A 27,140-nucleotide genomic window follows, 5' to 3' on the forward strand; every position below is an offset into this window, starting at 1 on the left:
AGTGTATAGTTATTTAAAAACGAGTATGTGTTGTCTTTTATTGAAATATCTCTAAATAAATAAAAGTTAAAACATAATTTAATTAATATAGCCCATCACCGGTGAGAGGCAGCGTGTTAATGGATAAATAAATCACTTAATTAAATTTAAATTAGTAATTTAATTCATGAAAATGAGAAAATAAAATGCAATATTATGCTCAAAAGAATATATTAGTGTATGGTTTAATATCTGAAACAGACAAAGATTCATAGAATTATTCGATGGTTTAGGTTGGGTTAGGTTAGACATTTATTTTTGGTAGGTTTTGTACGGTGTTGTTTCAAAAATGAAAGCATAGCCTTGCTCCAATTCTGATATTTATAAAAATAAAATAATATGTAAAATCGTTAGAATGAACTATTCCATTTTGATAGTGGGGTCCAAAACATTTTTAATATGGTTAAATTGGTAACTATGTATGTATGTATAGAAAAATTAATATCTCTGCATTCGTAATGTTGAATGCACTGCATGTAAATAAAAAAAAAAGAAAATGGCGGTATAGCTTTGAGGTTATGCTTTGGTTATATAGTTTTTTTGTGATTTTCATCTAAATAAGAAGGTTCATTGTGTAAAAAACATCTTTTCGGCTTGTAATATTACAAGCTATTAATACAAGGAAAATAATTCTCAGTGGACAAGTGTGAAGCTTGCTAAAAAATATTCTGAAATGCGAAATAACAGTTAATTACGTCATTAGTCTCAGTAATAATGTATATAAGAGCTCCATTCACATTTTACAAGGTCTTTCTTAAACATCTTTGCGTAAAATAATATTAATAATTAATTATTATCGGAACTGTGATTGCAGACGGTTATAACTGCTGTTTTTTCACTTTTTTAGTTTTCATCCATAATATGTTCCAAATTGTACATTCTTTGATGTGGCAAAATATTAGAGCTGCAATTTTATTGGTCACAAAGTTACGTTAAAAGATATCTGCATCTGACCAACTGTGAAAAAAGTTGATATGGCAAAAACATATATCTGCTTAAAATGCAAGGTAAATAAAACTTCAATGTTTTTAAAAGAAATGATTTGAGGTTTGTGTTGGGATGCTAATTCTGCTTATTTTGATATAAACTACTTCAAAATATCTTCTAAACTAACTCTTGTCAGACTGATTTAAAAACTTTGTTTTTGCTCTCTTGTAAAATTGGGTAAACAGCAGTTATAACCGTTTGCCATCACAGTATATATATATCATATCAAAGGTAAAAATCGTTAAATGTAAAATTGCACTTGATAAATTTCACCTATGATAGATGATATTATGGTAAGTAACTAATGTGTAGCATGAGATGCAAGCAAATAGTATAGATTTGTTGATTTCTAAGTAAAATTTTGTTAACTTAATATAACTACATATAATGTCATTGATTGCTAATACTTAAACTGTCAATAAATAAACTGTATTTTAAAATTAAATAAACTAAACAATGATCAACATCGATCACAATCTCCATTCGATAAAATAGGATTAACGTCAATGATAATAAAGGAAAATTTGCATTGAAATAATGCGGTAACAGAGAGTCGTCTATGTTTTAAATCAAATGAGCCATGAAAAATCTATAATAAATACTTTATCTAATATGTTAATGGCGATATAATAATTAATTTAGTTACGATAAAATACTTTCGGATGGCACGATTAATTGCGTTGTTTAATAATGCCCTGTATTTTAAAATTCACATTCAAACGAATGCGCAATTCAAATGGAAGTACACAGATACTCATCCGATGGATAGTTTCAACAATTGCATCTTCGTACGGGTCGCGATCGCCAATTAAAGATCAAAGCCTCTACGAACGTAATGAAATGTAAATTTCATTAGACTTAAAAATTAGACTTACGTAATATTATAAATAACATGCAATCAAAAATGACAAACATGTACGTTTAAGGCTCGTAATGACAAAGTCATCACTTTATATTATATAATTAACGCATCTTTCTTCGTATCGTTTCAAAGATCATATAGCATAGTACGTACAGTGTGGCAGATAACAATATTAATTTAATAAAAGAGATGTTCTCTACGCAGGTGTGTATGGATAGCGATCATGTAGTTTGGACTATATTAAAGAGAATTTTATGTAGGCAACGTATCGACATGTGGAATTCGTAATTAGTTTACCTAAGTATTTATTTAGCATCGTTCGAAGAAGTACAATTACAATAAAACATACTGTCACAATAGAACCGAATTATGCATTGTAAATCAAATACAAATATTCTTGCAAAGCTTACATTTAAAGTCTTGTCTTTTTTATACGTATGCAATCGGCACAATGGCACTAGATTTACAGGTTCTTCAAAAAAAGACATTGATCTATATTTTTGGCTGTATTTTACTACGTATTTCATTTAAAAATACTAGCAGAATTGTTAGCCATAACTCATTATTTCATTATTATTGGATATGTCGCTTGATATGTATATACATAACCCGGTCTATTTGAGGTTAGCAGAGTGTTATAAATAGGTTAAAAATTAAGAATTAAGGGTCACAAGCTTGAACAATTCGTACACTTTATAAGATATATGTATATCTGTGTCACCATGCTGTTCTGTTTTCTCATCATATGAATATGCAATTGAGCCCCTCTCCAGAAAAGTAACGTTATCCTGAAATTTTTATTTTCAAATATTATCAATTAAACACTGCTGCGTCACCACTTTTCTAGTGCCATCCGTTATCGAGATGAAACAATGATTTTTGGCTGGTATTTAGACAAATATGTTGTGTGTCATTTGATCTGAATTTTAAAAAACCAGCATTGTCGCAATAAAGCTCTTATTCCGGAGAAAGGTTCGATTATTAATGATCACAGAAAACATTTTTACACCTTAAAATAGTATTATTTTAAACGGCTTTACATTAAAATTTTGAATAAAGCCATAATTATAATATATTTTTACTTCTTGCGACTTCTTCAAAATAACAAAATAGAAAATTTTGCGAAATATATTCTACTAAGTAATGGATAGTGAACATTAAAAGAAATGTATAATGCGGGTGTTGGCTTTTAATGGAATAATTTGAAAAAAATCCATGGATATTGGTTTATTGAAAATTTTAGAAAGAGGTTTTAAATATGCCTATTTAATAGTATGTATAAAGATATCATTCTTTCTTACAATATTTATGGATTGCTTAGACCCCTAACATACGACTAATTTAGAGCACTTCCTGTTTACGTGGTGTGTATAAATCAAACTTGAATGGAATCTGCACAGAATTGTGTTGTTCAGTTAAATTTTATTACGTTAAATAAATGAATCTGGAATTATTACAATAGTCAGCTGACAATAATTGACGAATGGTTTTGAAACTATCCATAAAAACCTGCGTGTGAAAGGTCTCTCTGAATATATTACCTAATTGATTTACAAGATAGACTGATAAAAATAGTACGGTACTTGCTCAGTAGATAAAATTTCTTATTCGGTGCAATTGACAATGAGCCATTAGGCCATGATTATATTTTAGCGTTTGTTCACATTTTAAGATAATTGAGGTGCCGAGGATTAAAGGAGTGCAAGTGATTCAAGTAATAAAAATGTTAAAAGCAGTTTTCACATTACCACATAAATACCTATTTATGTGTGAAAAATTATTCAAAGACGCTTTGTATAAGTTATAAGCATTTTATTATTAAAATTTGATAATAAGCCACGAACTATCATGTGTATAAAATTGTATTTTTGTTTTTTATGGTAACATATTATTGAATTTAAATGTTTCCATTTGACTTGTACCCCTTCAAACACTGATAAATTTAATATTATAAAGAAATATTAATATTTTTTTAGTTTTGAATACAGGCCATTTGTAATTACAGTGATGATTTAACTTTGGAGAAGTCATTTTACCGACTCCGTAACCAGTGCACTTGGACAACTTTAATTCACAGCTCCTCAATTATTACCACAAGTACAAGACGGTGGGCCCTTTTCGAGGGGTATTAAGGCCATCCAAAGTTGATACCGGTGAGTTGGTAAAACCGCTGGTTGAACGGGCGGTAAAACTCCCTGAGTCTATCGATGGCCGCCGGGTTGATGTAGGGGTGGCTGCGGCCTTTGGTCTTCCCCAGGCAGTGCGGAAAGGAGCGCCCTTCTGATTTGAAAAGGCACGGAAAGCCTTTGGTAGAATTGAAGTAGAAATGTTTCTCGGTGACTACTCGTTTCAGACCAAGAAAATCCTGTAATAATGTAAAACATTCATAGCATTAAATTTATCTCTGGCTAATTTTGACCCGTGTATTCCGATAACTAGCTATGACAAGCCTACATTCAACCAAATCGCTTCAGATATCAATGCATTCCACTTAACTGAGCAAGTTTAAATTAGGTCTTCGAACCAGAACTGAAACTGAAAAAAAATATATCGGTTTTTCGGTTCGGTACATGTTCAAATACGCGCGTTAACATGATCTTACTCCCCACTTCAGTTGTCGTGACGCAGGTCGACATAATTTACAATATATTATTTTACAAATTTATGGCTACAGCCCTGCGGTGCATAAAATGTTCTAAATTATTATAGAAAATAAATTTTTAATACAAATAAAAACATTTAAAAATTAATCCCTCAGAGCTGAACCGAAAACCAGAAAAACTGTTATATTTGTCAGAACGAAAACCAGAACCGAACCGATATAATTTTTTTACTTGAACTGGAATGAAAACCGAAATAAAAAAAAATAATGGTTCGAAGCCCTGGTTTAAATATCTCTTTATGGAACCGGTCTCATGCATTTTGATATATTTAATTCGAGAAGACCATACTCGGAGATACCAGATGAAGTTTATTTCTTGTGTCGAAATTATATCTCTCAAGACTTTCAATCAGACAAGAAATTATATCAATCACGAAGGATGGTTTCCAATCCTGTGGATCTATTCAATAGACAGGGCGACCATCGACCGCTAAAGTGATTGTATTTATTACATATTTGTATTGAGGTATTATAATTGTTACAATAAGTTAGCCGTCTAAACAGTCAAAACTGTCTATCTCGCTCTAAATTTTATCACAGCACAGCGAGGTGCTGTTAAAATATAGCACTTATTGCAACAATTACAACCAACTTATTGTAATTGTTACAATAAGTGCTAATACTTTGATACAAACTTACCCTAGATAGCCGTCGTATTTATTACTTTAGCGGTCGAGAAGTATAGAATAGACCCCCTTGGCAGTGTTGCCAACCGTACTATAATTATAGTACAATACTATAATTTTGATTCTGCATAAAATGTAAAATACTATAATTTTACGCCAAATATGCCAAAATACTATAATTTTAAAGGATTTAAGCCGAAAACTGTTCCTGTACCATTACAGAAATACTATGATTTTTACGCCTTTGTACTATAATCAGCATAGAAAAGATGGCAACACTGCCCCTTGGTGTTCTAAAGAATTAAAATTTATATGCGCCTGTCAATAACCTATGTGGTCGCAGCCATGACCTATTCTGGGTCAATACTGTTTCTCGTGTCAAGCCTATCAGGCACCATTAGCAAGGGGTACAAAACTAGTCAATGCGCTCCCTAAAGACAGACATTTTCAATGATGAAATGTACATTTTGTTATTGAAACTTTATTTTACTGTATGTTTTTCTATTTTTTTCTTCTTCTCTCTTGTGAGTAGTAATATTTGTTATAATGTAAATCTCATGTTGTGATTGTCCTGAATTTTGATTTGAATGTTTTGCTTTCTTAAATAATTAAAGAAATAAATGCTGATATCGTGGATAAAACAGTACCTGAACTCGAGCCATTTCGGCAGCAGGGTCGACAATTAGCCTCTCCCCAGAGACAAAGAGCAACTGCGAGAGCGGGAAGCATCGCAGCCAACGTTGCAGCGGACGGGCGTACACACCCAACTTCACGGGGCCCCACACCGTGTCCACCGTCCCTGCCAATGACCCATTCACAAAGGCCAGTTCCTCGAACTTGGGCATCAACGGCTTTTTACTATTACAACAAAAAGACATGACCAGTATTAATTTAGAATAAGAATAAAATGAGAAGACAAAGGTGGGTTGATTAAAAATTCCTCTAATACTAAGTTTACCAACATCATTTGGAAATATCGCCGGTTCAATCGGTCTAATTATAATCCAAACTATTTGTATGTGATCTATTCACCTAGCAGCTTGGGTGTAATCGCTGATGGCTCTGGTGACGGGATCTCTGACAACGATGAGCAGCTTCATGGAAGGATTCATGTGCTGAACTCGCTTCGGCACTTCTTTCGTCACAAAATAGCTCGGAGTCTTCTCCATCGTGACCTGGCCTTCTAACGTTGGCGGCATGTGTTGTCTGAAACAAAAAAAATATCAGTATTCACAAATTATTGGGCCCGAACCGCTGCTGAATAAAGGTCTCCGTAAAAGTATTCAGCAGGGAACTCAGAAATAATGGGAACTGAAATACCCAACGGGTAAGGCGATAGTAGGTAACCATTTCGGGTAAGGAAGAATCCGGGTTAAACTTACACTCGTGTCAAGAATACGTTGTACGTCTAATACTGAAAACTGCTCTCGGTTTATGCATTTACGCCAATGACATTAATATGGACGAAGCATCTAGAAAATAAAATGACACTCACTTTGTGTCGGGTCTGCCGGATGGCGAAATTCATATTTTAATATCGGTATCCTACGCTCAAATGAACATTCTGCTTGCAAGCGGTCTGGCGACACCGCTGGGTCTGCCCATACAAAATTTCTGACTGTCAGGTTTCGACTCTACCATTATTATTGTGTTACAAAATGCCAATGTGCCTAGTTAAAAATTGTAAAAGAAATCTACTAAACACTCCAAGAAAGATGGGATATCACTTTTCATGTGTTAGTATTATTTATTATTTATAAAATGCCATTTTAAGATAATGTTTATTCAATGCAATTGAATGACAGAAACCATTGGACAGTCGCCTGTGATGCGCTGGCTCACTTGCGTCTAATCTCCGAGAAGTCGTAAGTAACCGAGAATCTGTTTCTAACGCAATGAGTCATGACACTAATACGCCATTACAATAAAGGTTATATTACTATAAATTCTCGAAGCTTGTATCGCATAATGGAAATGGATACGTCATATGGTCACGTGACATCTACCTATACATCTGTGAATGACTTTCATGCACAATTTCTCGTGCGCGCCGGTATGAAGTGAGTTGTCCATTTAATATGTCATTGATTTACGCTCATTTAATGTTGGTGTATTACACATACTATTGCACGTGCATAATGCGTGCTTCATTTTCGTAGGACACTCACACATTCAAAAACCCTGCTTCAATGTGCGGCGTATTGAATATAGCCAATCGGTATTCTATTTATTATCTGTTCTGTGGTATTCAGATTTCATGTTGGACTAGTTTAAAGAGAAATCATTGTGATTAGGAATGGCACATGAGGCTAAATTGATGAAGCACTTTAGCACAATTCAATGGATGCGGGTTTGTGATCTGCCCGGCACCAATATTTCTTTTAATAGGTATATTTCTAAGTTGTTTATTTATTTATTTATTTAAGAATACAAAACATTGTGGACATAACAAATCTAAATTCAAGACGTACACAACATGAGATTTACATTATAAGTCAAACATTACCCTTACAAGAGAGAAGAGAATATAGAAAAAAAAAAATATATATATAATAACAAAAAAAAAATAAATAATCAAAACATACTTAAGTACAATTTAATACAGAAAAATATAATTTTTGAGAACGAAAAACATACAATTTTATACAGAAAAATACAGTTTCAAAAATAAAATGCAAAGTACATCATTGAAAATGTCTATGTCTTTAGGGAGCGCATTTATTAGTCTTGCCCCCCTCGCTAATGGTGCCTGATAGGCTTGACACGAGGAAACGGTTCCAATCCAGAATAAATCATGGCTGCGACCACGTAGGTAATTGACAGGCGCATGGAAATTCAAATTCATTAGGACACCAGGATTGGAAACCATCTCTCGCGATAACAGGTAAAAGTGTTTCAACAGCAGAAGAGACCGACGAGATTCAAGAGAGTAAAAAGTAAGCATGCCTTGTAGAAAGGTAGTTGGAAAATAACCATCTGACGAATTATCGAAAGGAAAATAGTTAAATGTTTTAAAATAAAGACATCGAAGAAATTTCTTCTGGACGCGTTCTAAAATAAGTTTATAGGAAACCTCATAGGGACACCAGATAATCGACCCATATTCAAGAATGCTACGCACTAATGAGACGTAGAGTGTACGTAATACATTAGGATTCTTGAATGGTTTGGATTGTCGCATGATGAATCCTAGAAGCTTACTCGCACGTAGAGCCGTGGAAGTTATATGCAAGTGAAAGGATAATGAAGAATAAAAAATTATGCCAAGATCTTTTGCCTCAGATTGACGTTTTAAAGATTTTTTTGACATAATATAATTATATTTAATCGGGGTTCTTGACCTAGAAAAGGTAATACAAAAGCATTTGTCAGTATTAAATTCTAATTTATTCTTTTTTGACCAACTTTCAATTGAACAGAGATTTCTCTGTAACATGCAACAGTCCAACTCATTGCGAATTGGTGCATATAATTTCAAATCATCCGCAAAAAGTAAAAATTCTACTCCATCCATGGCTTTAACTATATCATTGACAAATATGAGGAATATAATTGGTCCAAGATTTGATCCTTGAGGAACACCTGAAAGAGTTTGAAAGACTTCAGATGCACACCCAGCGTACTCGACATATTGACAACGATGCGAAAAATAAGATTTGAAAAAATTTACAAAATTAATAGATCCGCCTACTGCACTCAGTTTAGTTAAAAGAATATCATGATCCACTCGGTCGAAAGCCTTTGACATATCCGTATAAATTGCATCAACTTGACAATGATTGTCTAGTGAACGAGATATGTATTCAGTGTACTCCATGAGGTTGGTAACTGTTGATCGAGTAGATCGAAAACCATGTTGAGCGTCAGTCGGCTGACCATCCACATGTTTATATATATATTTATGTAAAATGGACTCAAATAGTTTGACCGGTGCAGAGAGAACAGCCACTGGTCGGAAGTTAGTTATTTTAGATACCGAGCCATTTTTATACACCGGTCGTATACGAGTTAAGCTCCAACATTCAGGGAAGGTAGATTTACTTAAACATAGATTGAAAATATACAACAAAGGATCGCTTAAAAGTTTTTTGCATCCTTTCATTAGCCATGGAGGAATGCCATCTGGACCTACTGAGGATTTCGGATATAGTCTAGAGAAAGCATATTTCATATCCGACTCATCCAGAGGACCAATATTTAGTATGGGCCAAGAAGACGAAAAGTATTCAGGTTGAGGTTGAAGTGTTGGTGGAATCGTGGAATAAACTGACCTAAAATATTCAGCAAAACCGTCAGCGATGGATTTATAGCCATTCAATACACTACCCCTAAAAGACATAGACGATAGCTATGCAGAAGAGTTACGTAAACTTTTATGTATGTTATATTCTATCTATGTCAAGTCAGAGGTAATTGTTTAGTAAATTGTATTTATTTTCACGCCTCATAATTTCTTAATAACCTCTTCATAATAACGGCGCCGCATTTCGTGGCTTAAGAACCTCCGTGATTGGTACGGGTGCAGCTCCACTGAACTGTTCCGGGTAGCAGACGACAAAGATAAGATCGCCTTGATGGTAGCCGACCTCCGCTAGGGGATGGCACAATAAGAAGATAATTTCTTCAATGAATGAATCTAATGGCTACCTGTGAACTCTCCCCAAAAATGAAATGAGAACATCTCACTACTAGTTTCTATGAAATTTGGAATCATAATATCTTACAAACCTGTACCACTGGAATCCCTTATCATAATATCTATCAAAAAAATGGACTTCTGATCCAGCCGCTCTTACATCCGGATGCAATCTGAAACATAAATGCATGAAATGTTTAAGTAAATTTTTAATTAATTCGATTAGTTTGGCATGACGTGTATCTTATTATAGTGTCATATGCCAATTTTTGTGTATATTTTCTATACTTACAGCATAAACAAATATGTGCGTACCTAATAAATTCTAGTAGAGCTCTGGTGCCGCCTTTTTTAACTCCAATGATGAGGGTGTCAGGCAGTCTCCTGCTGGGGCGGAGGCCTTGCTGTCGTAGGAACCTATACTTGGGGGCGCCGTCAACTTCCGACATACTGAAGTCTGCCAACAGCGGGACAACTCTGACAACTGTTTCGCCATTGTGGACCCCCGGATGGGGGTTCTTCGTCGCACCATAATTGTTAATGAATGTGTGAATTGGATGCTGCAATTAAAAATAATTCAATTTAATTAATTTTAATTATTTGTATGATATAAAAATAGAAGTCTCTGAGAAGGTACTTGATAAATAAATTGAAAATGAATATCTCACCCTCTTCAAAACCTTGGCGAGATTCGAGACTAAACAGGAATTGAAGGTGTATGTGAGGTACAGCATAATGATGCACAGAATCAGCGTCACCAAGATGGAACGCTTCGACACGTGATTCTGCCATAGCATTTCTAATTTATTATTCACACCAATTATTATGAAGACCCATCTGAAAAAAAATATAATCAAAATCATTATCAGGAACACGACAACTCATGGTGGATCCTTACATCGGTACTTCTGTACACTGTGGGGCAAGAACCGACATACCAGTGAAAATTATATGGTTGTTTATCTCAAATATTTTTCACAATGAATTAAATATAAACACATTAGTTATTTTGGATATAAATGTAGCGATTTACTTCCAATTATATGTGTATTCAGTTTTGGTGCTAGCAGATGCACCTGTGCACGATTACCCCTCTCTCAGCCTCTTTTTTCAAACTTGTTGGTGGACCAGTGTAGTGCACGCGAGAGGTGGAATTAGTAGGCAGTTCTCATACATGATCTCGACAGATCAGATCACAAAAGTAGGTATTGTTAATTTTTACAATTCACAATGAATAGATTTATTAGGTAAAGAATTATTATATCGCGTTTAGTATACCGTATTATTCAATATTATCTATGCATCCCTGCGATGTTTACTTGTATATGCACAAAGTAAAGATCGCTTCTTATGGTTCAGGTACCCAAAGCGTTCAGGAGTGTCCTGGCTTCTGGTAGACGTGACGAGCAGAAGTGATGGATTATGTGGGTTCTGAGTAATGTAACCATTGGCATAGCGAGAGATTGAGCACTACTCGTAGATGCCTCTAGTTGAACAGTGCAGCATCTTATTTTCCATTGATAAACCAATAGATTAAGTCAGTCAGACAATTTGATTCATTTACATAGCCGAGGGTTGATGAAAAAGGCATCTGGAGTGAAGACTTTCAGCTCATTTATCCATCCACATATTAGTCACGGCATTATGTATCACTGGCGTATTACCCGACTGGAGATGAGTAATAAATGATGAAGTATTCCTATCATTTGCTGGTGGTTTACATGTTTTTTAGAGTAAGAAATTTGATTGTTAAATGTAAATCGATTTCTCAAAAAGATGAACTCATCAACGTAATGAGTTCAGATAATATTGAGGATACTTTCATTCAAGGCTTGCACAATTGAAAACACACATATCAATTTCAAGGGGGTTAGTGTAATAATACATTTGTCACATGAAAACATACCTAAATACCTTCCATTTATAGCGAGTTTGATTCTACGAGTGAAAGAAAATGTGGGAAACATAATTTGTATTCATGTCACGCCGGTGCAACATGGTGATACGAATTTCCCTGAAGCACGCGTAAAGGAAATCAATTAATATTTTGACGGCTCAATGTTATTTTTCCTTGTTTTTCTTTTGATGGCTACATTTAGAATACAGAAATCTGTTTTATCGATAGTACCATAGAGAATAGAGATTCAGCTCGATGTTCAAAAACGTTCCAAACATCGTCATAGACTATAATTTTATTCTAACAATAATTAACTTTTGTTGTTTTTGTGAAACAATATGAATGTTGATGAAGCAAAAATGGTTTTAAAAATTAAAAAAAAATACATTCAGTAACAAATAATTAAATGCTTTCATGCTAAGTGACGTGAGATTATGATGAATTAAAATATAATTATTCAAAATATTTTGTGTTTCGTTAGACTTGGAACATCTTGAATCACTGCTACCAACGTATGGCGATAAGAAAGCAACATAAACAAGTCGTGTCGAAGCGGAGTTTGGGTGCGCTACAATTTTTAAATATACCAAAATGACAGTACCGCCGATTAACCCCAGTATTTCGGAAGAGTCAGATGATATGGACGGAAGTTTGCCTCCGGAGGAGGATATGTACAGAAGAAAATACCAATTATTGCTCGAAAGATGTGAGGTTTTGCAACAGGATAATGAGAGAATAGTCCACAGGTATTTTACATGGTTAATATTCTAATACGGTGAATATTGCGATCCTCTTCCGCGAAATGTTTTGTCCGTATCGTTTTTCTTCGATGCGTTGTACAAAAAACAATCGAAACCCGTTTTAATAACACGTTTTCATATTTTAGGATTTACCAAGTCAAGAGGTTGACCAAAAAATACAAAAAGGAAATAAAATTTCTGATGAACAGGTTGGATATGCACGGTGATGCGTTTAGGAATATTAAAATTGAGGAAGATGTCAAGCCAAATATCTCCACATTGCAACCGTTCCCCGGTTATATTGTACCGAAAGTTGAAAAGGGTGTACTGCCTGCCCCCTGCAGGCCTAATGATAAAAACTCCACTGGAAATTCTTCTGGGAAGAAACCGACAAAAAGGAAAGCAACAAAATCAGAAAAGGTTAGTTAATTTTTCATCTGAGCTTTTAAAAGACATCAGGTAAAGACATGAAACCTTTAAGATTCCATCTTACACTGCATTTATACATGAACTGCTGCAAAACAAGACAATACACTACCTGGTGTAAACCATTGATACGTTATCATATAGGATACGCTTTTAGCTGATTTCGCATAGGTTTTTGAACTTTAAGAGTGATGGCATTCAGGGCTGTCTATTGATATGATATGGTTTGTAGCCAATTGTGTAGCTAACTTTACGATATTCATAACTGACAGTAGGCTCTATAAAAGATGTTGAAAAAACCTTCTTCTATAGAGGAGCCCAAATTTAAATGGACTTGAAGCAAATAAAGGACCACAGGTCCACTGATTAAGTTAGTTACAAGTGACTTCGCATTGCAGATTCATTTGTAGATAACTTCACACTACTGCTGTGATATTTGTTTTCCAATTTGCAGGGCATATAAAAAGACAATCATTATAAGTAGATAAGAAGTCAATAATACTACACTTCGGCATTATTATTTAGATGAAAAGTTGTGTAAAATTTGTTTATAACTGCAATCAAGTGAACAATCACAATGCACGTAAAAAATGGTTACCGTTGCGTATGTAATAAGATCGAAATAGCAACTGAGCGATCTTAATATTTGTGGAGTTAACAATGTTTCATGCGTTTGCAAAATAATTTCAAATGTCATTGCAGAAAAATATATAAGACTTTTATTTATAGTCCAAGTTCTTTGGCTCTGTATAGTTTTTGTGAACATGGCATCTCCATAAGCGGCAGTATCACAATTTCAAACCTCGGTATGAACAATCTGGTGGATACGATTATCCTTTAATTTGAAATGTAATAAATGTAATTCGCGCAAATTTTGCAGTATGCTGTACCGGCTGATTTCATAAAATGAAGCTTTACTAATAGCCTAAAAATTACAGAGTTTCGAAATCTTTTTTCCCATAGCAAATATTTGAGGAATCAAACAAATTTTCAAAACAAAAAAGCAAATTTTTTCGAATGATAATATCACTATATTTATCTGAATTTTTATTTAGTTATCAACGGTTCAAATCGGGGGCCCTGGCACCCCCCAAACATGAAAATTATCAGAATGATTTTAAACATTGGAATTGAAAGCCAATAAACTATACCTTTGGCCTTAGACAAATAAAAACATGGCAAAAATTTGTTTTGTAATTATTCTCCAGCACCCTTTTTAGAAAAATTTCTTAAATTTTAATTTCCAACACAAAAATTTCGAAACACTAATGTCAGGTTTTTTTAGAAACCCAATCTCGAATGGAACTGTCAAAAAATTCTCGGTGTCCACCTGAATTCTGGAGTGGTGTAGGTCATGGCTGGGGAGGGCTGATAGGGCTCTAGCCTGGGGGCCCGGGGTGTGGGGGGCCCGGCGTGTCGGGTTGACCAGATAAGTGAAATAAACACACATCATAAATTAGCTTTAATAGTAAAAAAAGTCTAAAAGCTATTATACTTCATGGCCATGAACATTTTCAATTATATAATTGTGCAATATATTTTTTGATTATTATGTGTCGATACTCGACAGCACTATTATTAAAGTAGATGTATTAAAAATCGTCAATAATTCACTGTATAAGTACCCTTAGTTTGAACTAAAACATAATTTGAAAAACGTTAATGTAGTGTTTCACACTGCCTTTAATATTAACGGTAGGTAGGGGACCCGCCAAATATCCTAGCCTGAGGGCCCGTTTTAGGATGTGGGGACCATGGTGTAGGTACACCGAGTGCAATAGACAAAGGGCGATAAACGAGAAATTAGGCTGTGAAGAAGAAAAAGAGCCTATGGGACTAATTTACATTCTCTTCCTTGGCCCCCTCCCAATATTAAATCCTGGGTGCGCCACTGGAACTGTCAATGTCAATTGTGCGGCTATGGTTAAATTTCACGTGAGAACCACTGCTATAGAGTATAGACCTATGCCTTGTTTATTCTCTTTGCTGAGTCTTTGGATCCTTATAAATTTTACGATATCCAGCTCATTGCAGGCATGGCACAGGAATTTGTCAGGACTATTTCAGTAAACACATTGCACTGATAGAATTTTGTCCGATTCATCAGACATGCTACACCCACCTCAGCTGCAGGATTGTTAACGTTTTTCATGCGTTTGATTGGAATTATGATACTTATTAAAAATAACATAAGCGTGACATAAATGCTTGTATTCGAAGCATTCCCCATGAATATTTGTCCCAATACCTACCAACAAGAAACTGCGATTCATATAAAAAACCATGGCTTAAGAAACCGTATGTTTTTATCAAATTATAGTAGTGATCAATGTTCCCTGTAAGGTGTGCGCGCGCACACCTACCACCAACAAGAAACTGCGATTCATATAAAAAACCATGGCTTAAGAAACCGTATGTTTTTATCAAATTATAGTAGTGATCAATGTTCCCTGTAAGGTGTGCGCATGTGCGCGCGCACACCTACCAAAATGTGTCCGCACACATGATTTCATCTCCCCCGCACAGTTCTCACACAAATATATTGTAAAAAAAAGTTTCCTTTGCCAGATTTTAGTTTTGCTCGAATGCATGAAACCATCACATGCACAATTCTAGGGCTCATTTCTCGGAAGGCGAAGGTCAAGTGCGACTAACGCGAGCACGCAAGTAAAATTTCATGTCGAGTGGGATCACTATATCAGTCCCGTTCTATCGCGTGCCAAAGTATACGAAAATAAGATACGTATTTTAGTGTTTATCAATGCCCACCTATGTGCCGGGTCCTCTACATTTCTTAGTCTTTGAAATGTTTCAACTTGCAAGAAAGTACAGTCTCATAGTAGTCCTTATTGTGAAAACATCTCACAGTTCGTACAATGTTTTTTAAACGGTAAAAGTGTTCGGTCCCAACATACAAATATACAGATTTAATATGAATATAAAAAAAACATTCTGCAAGTTTAGTATTTAATATGTATATTTTATCAACGAATACTTTTTTCATATTTTTTGTTCAAAACTTCAAAAATTATCGTTGTTAGTGTTATTATTATATAAAATCACTGAAATTAATAAATACCTTAAAAATATAAGTTTTAATGAAAAATTGTATGTGTGTTTGTGGGGGTGTAAATTTACCGCACTGGGTGATGGCCCGTCACTGACGGGTGACACAAACCCTAGTTACGTCACTGCTCAGATGCGTTGATGATCCGCACACACAACAGAAAATTTAGAGGGAACGTTGGTAGTGATGTGTTTGCACTTAATCATTTAAATTTAATTGTTTATTCAAGACATGCATTACATGTGGGTTTGAATCTTACTTGGTCCTAGATTTTTCAAGGTATGTCTCTGAGGCTGTTCCTGTTCCAAGTTATGTATTTTCAATAAAGATTATTATAATATGCTTAATTTTTGTGTATAAAAATCATGGATAAAAAATAATTTAATAAAGGGTATGATAATTTTTGTAAAATTTTACAATGATTACCTAGTAAGTGACAATAGTTTGGGCACTATGAAAACTATATTACAGAGAGAGGGTGAGATGTTTAATTCGTAACTGAAACTAATAACTGCCTATTTTTTGTCATCGACTGTTTTTTAATTTAAATGTATTTATTTATTTATGATTTGAGTAATCTAGATATGTACTCGTGGTTCAAAGGGTATCACATTCAACATAAAAAAATATGTTTTCAAAATAATTGGGTTGTGTTTTTAATATTTATTCATGATTTTGTTTTTGTATCTTTTTTACAATATCTTGCGAAAGTTTTTTAATGTCCCTCTTTTTTTTTTAAACAATGGTTTTTTGATATTGGGTCAAGACCCATTGTATTCAGGACGCAGCACGAAACTTTGAATTTCGATCGTAGTGCTAGTTATTGCTTATACAGTTGAACTTGGTTATTACGATCACGGAAATAGCGAGATCTCGGATGTAATAAGGAAACATTCGTTAACATTTTAGTTTATGATTTTCTCCATACGTTTATTCACTTTTATAATGAGCTACTTCTCGGGTATACCGAGCAAAACTGTTAATGTGTCGATCGTTTAAAAACAACAAATCCGACCGGGCAGTTAACTAGACCGATGCCGCTGGGATCGGATTACGTTTATGACACTAGTTAAATGTCCAAGTACCTAATTGGTGTTTTTTTGCCGACAACATTGAAAAAGTATCCACGCATATGGTTGAAATTGCATGTTAAAAATCTAAGCTTTGTGAAGTCAGCTGGTGCCTACCAGCGCCGGCGGCTCAGCACTCCATTACAATAAATAACTTCCTTTGTAGTTTATGAATGCCATGCTTGTTTCGGGGATTTTTACGATGGTTTTCAGATTTTTTATGTTCTATGCTTAAATAGAATGTGGCGTGAAAAATGTTATATAACGAGTAGTGTTTATAACAAGCAATTCAGTCGGTCCTATCTTCCTTGTAATAACCAAGTTCGCCTGTACTTGGAATGCAATATGGTAAATTGTTGTAGAAAATGATTATCGTCTCTTATGACCTCTCTTACCGTCTTCAACTTAGCATTCAATTTACTTCCTAAGTCTACACTGCTTATAAATATGATTCGATTTTGAATGACATTTTCTTTTTTCAGGACCCTAATGCTCCAAAAAAGCCATGCAATGCGTTCTTCCAGTTCTGCCAAGAGCAGCGGCCCCTCATTATAGCGGAGGGCGTGTCAGACGCTACCACCGGTGAGCCGTCCAAGCAGGAAGTCACACGACAGCTGGCCTCGCGATGGAGGTCGCTCACTAGCGAAGAGAAAAAAGTAAGATGACCTTTGACTTGACGACATTCTACTTGCAATAGAAAATTCTAAAAACAAAACTTTACCAAGATCAACTATAATTTTTTTTTGTTCAACTGGTTACAATCACATAATAAGTTAAATCAATCAATATACATTTCAGATTTATCAATTAATTACACCAAGTGTGAATACGTTTATTGTCTTAGATAAAGTATGTTTCTTTACTCATTGCATCAGTATTAACTTATGAAATTCTGACATTTTTATTGAATTCTGAGTTTATTAGTTTTTATCAAAACGAATGGGCACATGTGCGAATTCTAGCAAAGATTTTTTTATATTGATGGTGACCAATGTATTATTATGTTGGTAACATTAATGTATCTGAAATTGGATTTTAAACTGTATCTGACTTCAATTGTTTCAATGCACAATGATTTCTGGAATCTCATTTTTATTTAATTTTTTATTCTGTTCACAGTCACTCATACAGAAGTGTCAAAGTGTGAAATAGATTATTTTTTTTTGCGTTTAAGAGTATTCGGGTAGCTAATATGTTTCCCGGATCGCATTAAATTGATTTGGGAAGGTCTGGGTAATTTGAGATTGTAGCAGTAATAAATAGTCAATGATAATAACAAAAAAATATTTATTGAAAAAATAAAATTGATTTACAGTGTGTTTATTTGAATGCATGTTGGTATTTTCAGATTTACGTAGCCATGTTTGAGAGATCCAAAGAAAAGTATGCCGAAGAAATGTCGGTGTACATCAAGAAAGAATAGTCATCGTGAACAGCGAACCCTACCTCCTAATACAGTATTCTTAGGATTATTATTAATAATAGGAATTCAAATGTATATAACTTTATATTATTGTTTTAACTGAGTGAACGACGCAAATATTCATTCAAAAATTCGTCTAGCTATTGTATATTAATATGTATAGTATTTTAAGTATTTTTTATTATTATTTTGAAAAAAAAATCAATCAAAGGTTCAAATAGACTATATGACGATCGGGCACATATATGCTAAGAGCGATTTAGTGTCTATGATCATATCTATGCCATTCCGACATATTATACATACATATTGTATGACAGCTATGACATCGTATTTACACTTTAGCCTGTGACACAGGACGCCAACATAAGAAACGGGTTTTTCGGCATTTATATGACCGATCGTCATAGAGTCTATTTGAGCCATTATTTTTTTCTTCTAATATTTTGTTACTCTCAATCAATTTTCTCTGTAAAGATATGAAGTTTAGTTATGGAACATTTTTGAATTCACTACTGCGATTTGATTGATATGTGAATGACATTATTGTATATAAACTATTACAAAAAATCTTTTTTTAATGATTCTTCCTCAAACCACCTTGAAAGTATCGACATAATATATGTACTATACATACATAGATTCCCAACACCCGAATAAACTATTTAAATAGGTCTGACACTCGACAGCTCTTATAATTCAACAAAATAATAGATTTACCAACGTGCGATTTTATATTGATTTGGCCATAAGGGACTCAAATACATTCTAGCAATGGGTTAATGAACAAATGTTGCATGTCCAGTTTTGTATATTCTAAGAAAATCTTATTTGAACGATTCGAATCACTCGAAAATTTAAGGCGAAATGTATATATATAATATATTTTTGAATGAGACAATATACCTATTCACAAATATCCCATCTGGACATACAATATCTTTACAGCATAAAGGTATGATGCAGACGGGCATTCTGTGTACAATATGTAAATCAATTTTGGTAAAACTTTGAGTTTAATTTAGGTATCCATAGTCGGTTTCTTTATAAAATATAACATTCATTAATTTAGTATTAAACAAGATCCATAGTGCATTGCTCATTTTCAAGTAGTCAACAATAACATTTGATGATCTTGGATAACAGATTCACTTGAAGTTGTCTTTCTTCAAGCGCACAAATTGCATTGTCGGGATTGGTTCGGTACAATTTGCATATTTCTGAACTTCCGGCTGCGTGACTCTCATGAACGGGTTTATCTGCTTCTCCTCACCGATGGTAGATGGTACCTTGAAAGACAAATTTAATATGACCTCATAATCGACATGACATTTTTTTACAAAGGCTGCACAACCTAATATAATTATTAACATATTTGACGGCATCGGCATTGAGGGAATAAAAAAAATCTACATACCGTCGGCAATTTCTCATCTCTCTGCGATTTGGCCCATTTTATTTTTTCTGTGATCGCTTGGTTATTCGGCTCTACGTGGTTTCCGAATTTGAGGTTCTGTAAGGAGTATTCGTGGCCGCAGTAAACCTGGGTCGAATCGGGCAGCGCACCGAGTTTTTCAACCAGGGCCGAGTACATTTGATCTGCTGTCCCTTCAAAGAACCTCCCGCAACCGCCGAGGAAGAGAGTATCACCTGTGAAGCGATGAAGATAAATTTGAAGGTTGGTTCTATACCAGCGATTGGTAACTTATCTTTTAATATAGCTATAGGTGTGATTGATAAGAAGGTAAAAAAACAACACCCATTCAATGTTAGGTTTAGATTCAGGCTACAAGGCAAAGATTAAATGAATTATAGGAAAAGGGGGTGAAGTTTTGATGGTAGTGTTGCATCAATTACATAGTCAGATAGGAATGCTTCTGATGATATACAAGAAATATCAAGTATTCGTCCGAAGCTAATGAAGAAAACCTTCTTTACTACACAGCATAAACATAATATGAAAGTGAAGTTATGGACAAACATTTAATTTAGGTGCAAATTATTTCATAATGTGGATTAATTTATGATAAACTAAATGTTATTATCGTAACACTATGATGTGCCCAAAACCTCAACTATTCCATTTGGTTGGTGAATTCCATCAATATATATAAATATGCGGCTATTGCTAGATAACCCCTGCAACTTGCTTGTACCGGATTGGTTTGACTAGTACCAGAACCAAAACATTAAATATTATAATGGGTCTCAATGATTTGGAATATTTAGACAAAACAATCACAAAAATTTAACTATCATCGGTGTAAGTGCAATAATACTAGCAATTGAGCCATCTATGGAAATGTTCAGAAGAGATATAAAACCATACTACTATATGAGTTCGCTTTTATTTTTTCATAATTGGCTCTTCCGCGATATTACACATTCACCGAGGATGTCAGAGACTGTCAACGATAAACAACGTTGCCATTAACCAGTCTGCCAACTTGTGTTATATCAGTTCTACCACATTAAAATGACTACTACATTCTATCTTGGATAAATATTATCAAACCAAGCCGTGTAAAGTTCACAAGATATATAATTTACCAGTAAAAACAACTGCCCTTTCTTCAGCGGGTGAAGTAACATAATAGCAGATATGGCCAGTCGTGTGGCAGGGAGTCGCCAAGCATTTTATGTTGAGTTCTCCGACCTGAAAGGTGTCTCCGTGTTTCACCTGATTGGTGAGAGCGCCGATCCTATCATCACCGCCAAACACTTTCAGCGAAGGCATCTTTTTTAACAAGTCCACATTTCCACCCGCATGGTCCCTGTATAAATTAAGATACAATACAGTGAAAAAATTTATACAACAGTATGTTCAGTGATGAGTAAACACCGGCCAGCTCACGTTTTTAACCGTCAACCCATAAAAAAACACATTAAAATGGTGGACGAATCCAATATCCTAAGGAGACTTTTGCCCAAATGATTCTTAATATGGATTTCTACAATTTGTCAGTTGTTTTTTCTGCCAGCTCAGGTGCGAAGGTACTTATAATAATTATCTTGCGAAAATAATTTTAGCTGAGCGGCGTATTGCAAACAATTATTAATAACATGAACCAATTAAGATTCTCGAGTTACCACTTTTATTGTTCTTTTTATCTCAGCAATTTTATTGTAAGAAATAGTGGACCATTTTATACAATGCGTATAAAAATAGATGTTTTAATAATTATATTTCTAAGAACTTTTTCGTAGGTACGTACAACTACTATGCATACAAAATACCAATTAATTGATACCTACAAATATTGAAAGTTTTTGTGCGTGGACCTTGAAATATTCTAAAAGTATCATATTGATACCATTACCAAGTATGTGTATAGTATCAAAACAATAGGTTTTCTGGAAATATTTGTATGAATAATTATTATATAAGTAATTATAATATATTATGTTATTATATATTGTGTATTGCGTCAGCCGTAATTGCATTCTTCTAAAGGTTTTGCACTTACGTTCATTATAAATATTACGTTAATACATTTAGATTTAGAATATTACAGAGCTACTAATCCGCAATGCCACACATTTTACTACTTACCGTGATTAAATTAGTTATAAAACCTTAAGTAGATAAAATGTAGGTTACCGTTAATTTAAAAAAAAGTCACCGCCCGTCCCATTTAAGGTTACGTGTAAATTGTACGTAATGCATTTCACCGTGGCACAGTTTGCGGTGAGCTTTCTATCGGAAAGAGATGACCGTATACTATAAGATAAGGTATCCAATTTTATTAGATTCAATATGAATATTAATTCAATTATCATAGCCGATTGTGGCAAAATTCATAAATTCAATAATGAAAACCTAACCTAACAAAAAATTATCCAGTAATCGGCTATTTCCAAAATTTGTTTGCCACTGGCTTCCTGTAAACCGACAAGAACCGTGTTTTATTTAGACATGAATTTTATCTCAGTACTATACGACCTAAAGAGGTTGAACAGTCTTTAATATACGACCATATATTATTACCCATACAATAATTTGGATACGGCGAACTGTGTATGTAGGTACCTACAGATTTCCAGACACGCCCATTTATTCATGTATTTAGGTATTATTATTTGATTTAAATGCACATAAAGAGTAAAAAAAACTATTCATGATATAAAACGACAGGTACCTAGACACATATTACTTTAATAAACACTTAATATGAAAGTTTTAAATTTTTTTCAACTTTTGTAATTTTGATATACTTACAACATATTTTATCGTAACAGACATTTTCAATTGAATAACACAATAATAACGAAATATATGTGCATATTGTTGCGTACATAAAAATTAACTTTAATAAAAAACTAACTGGTTGGTGATATTTGTACTTATTTATTAAATGACTGATTTATATAGATAAGTACGTTATGAGATGGGGAAACTTTATCACTGAAAAATTTGCTATGTTTAAAATTCATCAACTGTAGATGTCAAAAAAGGTTCTCTATCGATGACAAATTTTGAATTGCTTGTGATCGCTTCATAAAAGAAGAAAGTGAACAACTTTAAAATGAATTATTTTCAATACAATATTATTTATCATCATCAGCTGTGGTATACACCAATATCGTATATATTTTTTATCGAAATACAAGATTTTGTACACACGGCGGCTGATGTAGCGTAGCCATCTATGAAACTGTGGGTTGCGTGTTCAATCCGGCAGATGGGAAAAATAATGCATATTGTTTTTTCAGCGTGTACCTACTCGATCTACTGAATGAAGTTAGTGGGTTGGGCGAATGGACTAAATAATAATTCCTCCTCGTAAAGAATGGTACGTTAATAGGTGGGTATAACTTGCACTTCGTAGAGATATATGTTTTCAAATTAGGACTGAAAATTGTATCCATCTAACTACCATTATTTTATGTATGCGTATTGTTCTTAAATCAATTGTTTAAGACAATTCAGTGGCGTAACAGAATATAGAAAGCTCCATAAAGACAATGTTTTACTTAACTCCCTTTTTATTTAAAGGATATTATAGTGTACATATAGAATTATTAATCCACGACGTTCACAAATGATATGTTATTTAAATAAGAGTAAGTGAAGCAATTTATAAGAATACCTAATAAAAAGCAACATGTATACGTCTCTAGTCAGAGTATAGATAAGTCGCGCAGCCCTTGTTATCGGTAGGTACTTGAAGTAATATAATATATATTATAAGTATGAGTATTTCATGCATTATTGTTATTTTTAAGTTAATAAGTAAGGAATTCAAAGATATAATATTACATACCTATGTATGAGTAAGTAGATATTTAATATACAACAAATAAATATACGAAATGTACAATAAGAGCTTTAGAAAATTATAAATCATCCAATTAACTATTTTTTTATTCAACGAATAATTCACAAGATTTGACAATGTAACATTTTTAATTGAAGATAGCTACATAGTTTGAAAGCACATCAAAGAAAACTGACAAGATCTTATTAAACAATAATACGATGCTCAGCAGGATACAAAGCTGCGCCCACTGGATTTGCGCCAATGTGCTCTGCCAACTAAGCTACCTGCGTTATATTCAATTGCGATGTAAATCATTCATCACAAATATATTCAGCTAAGCTGAAATTTAAGAGGTACATCCCTCCACAGCTATTATATATTTTCATATGATACATTTATTTTAAATATGTTAACATATTATTATAAATATTATTAGCTACCGCAATGGGAAATTTTGTTGAATAAATTCATATGAATAGTCTGTAGGTAGATACAAGTTTGACATACTGTCCACGTATTATGATGACGAAGAGTTTTGATTCTGGGAGTAAAACATGCAGAGTTGTTCGAGGTAGATTGTAGATTTACCCAAGGGCCAAAACATCCTCCATGCAAATAACATCATATTAAATAATAGTAATTTGGTTTGCAAAATTACTTAGTGTTTTATCAAAATCTATTGTGATATTTCAGCCAAAATACATAGTACAGTGCACAAAATGTAGAATCGAGTGCGATGATGGCATCGCATGCACAAGTAAAATCACTGCCATTTGAATTCACACATTCAGTTTGGATGCGATGATCTCTGGAAGTTCTCACATACTTGTTATTTTTTTCTCCGCCGTAGATCAAATTAAATAGTTAATGAACTACTGTGACTGTATTCTTCAATAATTTGTCTAAATAAGTAGGTACTAAACTATACTAATACCATCGCTTCTACATAATGAAAATTCCTCGGTATTCATAAAGATACTATAACAATAATATTTATTTCATAATTCATTGTACCTACTACATCGTACACCTTATTTTTCTGAAAAACATAGGTTCCATAAATTATTAACGCATTTTTTAATTAAAAAATGTTGTAATATTAGAGTCCGTCCCCAAAAAAAAAGAACTCCGGCTGACCGGAGTCTAGTGATGAGTTTTAGAGGCTATCCATAGACCGAAACCGTATGCAGTTTAGAACCGTGTGTCATACTAAAATTATGATTTTTGTTGATGGAAATATATTTTCACAAAGTATATTATAAAATTTTGATCGTATCCGTTTATACCATACATTTAGTGTACGACCTGAGTGGACAGTGAGCGGCATGCGAAACTCAAACGTATAACCAAAAAAAGATATTGTCTATGAACATTTTACACAGTTATACGTTTGAGTTGCGCACGTCGCTCACACTCAGATGAACGCCGTACACTTACAAACTTAGTGAAAATATATTTTCATGAACGGAAATCATAAGTTTAGTATGGCACACGGTTTCAGTCTATGGATGGCCTCTAAAACTTAACTAAACTAGAATAATAAATAATAAAACTAAAAAATTAAGAATAACTTTGTTCTTCTAGTCTACACGTCCAGTAAAATGTTTAATTGAATGGATTGGGTTAACAAATAGGTTTTCATTACTATTACCAGTGATGATGTGTTGTGAGAACAGACTTGAGAGACACACCCTCCTCTTTGACTGCAGCTAGAACAGTATCCGGCTCGACGGGATCTACAATGGCCGCGTCGTTAGTTGCCGGGTCGATCAGCAGATACATGTAGTTGTCTTGCAACGCTGGCAGAATTCTGATTTTCATTTTGGTGAGGTCTTCTGTCACTTGGATGCTATGGAATCCACGAACTCGCAAAGCTTGTGCTGCAGATATTAAAAAAAATTCAGAATAAGTGAGATGATATTTCTCCAAATGATTTTGTCAGCATCAAAGCCATAGAGCCAAGATATTTGATTGGTGTAATAAAAGCAGTATTTGTATGAAGATTTTATGATTGCCGACTATTTCCAATTTAACTTGAAACATATTAAGTATGGAAAATTTGTGTGTATTGTTGCTAATACACTGATATTTTTCGGTTGTGACATAGCCAGTTCGGTCATCCCGAACTCAAAATAAATGACGCCAAATAATGGGAAGATTGTTATATTTCATTGTTTTTGTTATAATTAATACTAGTAGAAATGTCCGTGGACTCAGGCTTTACACAGTTGTGGGTAAAATTTTGCATAGAAAAGTTAATTTTTAAAATGATCTCTGGCGGTTTTTTAAAATTTAAATATATATATGATATTATTCTATCTATGTCAGGGGTGAAGGGTGGAGGCAGGCTCTTAAGATCCGACATAAATAGTGCACACTGAACTTTGCCAGGCTTACGTATTTGTTTTCATTGAACTAAGACTATAAATTGCAGATAGTGTTGGTTAGTTTTAAAAATTAAATTAAACCCTGCGTAACCAAGCCATAATAGATAATAGTAAAAAAATCGTAATAAAATCCTCTACCCTCTAAATCGTCACTGATCTATTGTTAGTTCTCGTAAATGTGAAAATGTTAAAACAATTACCTAGTAGAAATGGGATATACCATGTGAAATATAAATATATATAAGCCAATCAGTTTGTTAGATAACAATTAATATAAAAGTTAGAAATGATTAAAATGTTTAATATTTAGTTTATGTATACAGTTATTTAATTCACAGATATCATAACAAAAGATAATATTGTACTATGTACAAAATTATTACATGGTTTCAATATTTAATAACATGTGAAAAGAAATCATCGAATTTATGATGTAGATTATTATCAGTAAGTATATTATAACAATTGTTAAATATTGCTACTAGAGTCTGTATTCCATAAACTGGCGTACACGTCACACGGAAAGCATTGTGCCATCACGTTCAACTGTTGCAAGTTTTCAATGGGAGGGAACGAGATGGATGCTGAAGCGGGGGGGGGGGGGGGACCGGCACGCCAGCTTATAGAAGACAGACTCATGTTTAATGAGTTTATCTAGTTTGTAATAGAAAACATTATACACATTCATGAATAGCCAATGTTTTTTTGTAAGAGTAGCTGCTGCAAAGGTTAACTTGTTGATGGACAATAAATAATATGAATAACAATAATATAAAAAGCGATTAATGATTCATAATGGATATATTTTGAATTGATTGCACAAAAATATTATATTGATAAGAAATACCTTTGAAATAAATAGCGGTTAGTTGCTGCGAAACACTATTAGGTAATGCTTTAAATATTTGAGCAAACATTTAAAATTATTGCATATAAATTATTATGGTTCAAGCAGATTGCAGTTATTGTAAGACATTTATCGTCAAAAATAAAACTATTTATGATAAGTACCTAAGATAAGAAATGTCAAAACTCAAAATGTAACAATCTGACATCT

The 27,140-nt window shown here is 33.7% G+C and overlaps 3 protein-coding genes across 5 annotated transcripts; 1 reads left to right on the top strand and 2 right to left on the bottom strand.

Annotated features, from left to right (window-relative positions):
* Nucleotides 1-3,868: 3,868 nt before the first annotated feature.
* On the bottom strand, nt 3,869-16,442 carry Hs3st-B (Heparan sulfate 3-O sulfotransferase-B). Of its 2 annotated transcripts, none has more exons than XM_085949790.1 (7): nt 16,369-16,442; nt 10,481-10,649; nt 10,128-10,372; nt 9,905-9,985; nt 6,209-6,382; nt 5,824-6,034; nt 3,869-4,253 (listed from the first exon to the last, which is right to left on the bottom strand). In XM_085949790.1, the coding sequence occupies exons 2-7, from the start codon at nt 10,607-10,609 to the stop codon at nt 4,017-4,019; spliced, it is 1,077 nt and encodes a 358-aa protein (XP_085805916.1). In that variant the 5' UTR covers nt 10,610-10,649; nt 16,369-16,442; the 3' UTR covers nt 3,869-4,016. The 2 variants fall into 2 exon arrangements, with proteins under 2 accessions (XP_085805916.1, XP_085805915.1); XM_085949789.1 differs by lacking the exon at nt 16,369-16,442 and adding an exon at nt 11,719-11,914.
* Nucleotides 12,210-19,000, top strand: LOC147070516 (uncharacterized). The gene is made up of 4 exons (XM_085949794.1): nt 12,210-12,455; nt 12,596-12,869; nt 17,495-17,668; nt 18,361-19,000. Exons 1-4 carry the CDS (start codon nt 12,301-12,303, stop codon nt 18,433-18,435), a joined length of 678 nt encoding a protein of 225 aa, XP_085805920.1. The 5' UTR covers nt 12,210-12,300; the 3' UTR covers nt 18,436-19,000.
* On the bottom strand, nt 18,283-27,140 carry tzn (hydroxyacylglutathione hydrolase tenzing norgay). Of its 2 annotated transcripts, none has more exons than XM_085949793.1 (5): nt 27,095-27,140; nt 25,348-25,576; nt 20,986-21,209; nt 19,853-20,085; nt 18,283-19,724 (listed from the first exon to the last, which is right to left on the bottom strand). In XM_085949793.1, exons 2-5 carry the CDS (start codon nt 25,515-25,517, stop codon nt 19,584-19,586), a joined length of 768 nt encoding a protein of 255 aa, XP_085805919.1. In that variant the 5' UTR covers nt 25,518-25,576; nt 27,095-27,140; the 3' UTR covers nt 18,283-19,583. The 2 variants fall into 2 exon arrangements, with proteins under 2 accessions (XP_085805919.1, XP_085805917.1); XM_085949791.1 differs by having other exon boundaries at nt 26,931-27,140.

This window comes from Rhyacophila brunnea, unplaced genomic scaffold (assembly GCF_057557595.1).
Source record: "Rhyacophila brunnea isolate RB1 unplaced genomic scaffold, BYU_Rbru_1.0 scaffold_22, whole genome shotgun sequence".
Taxonomy (NCBI): domain Eukaryota; kingdom Metazoa; phylum Arthropoda; class Insecta; order Trichoptera; family Rhyacophilidae; genus Rhyacophila; species Rhyacophila brunnea.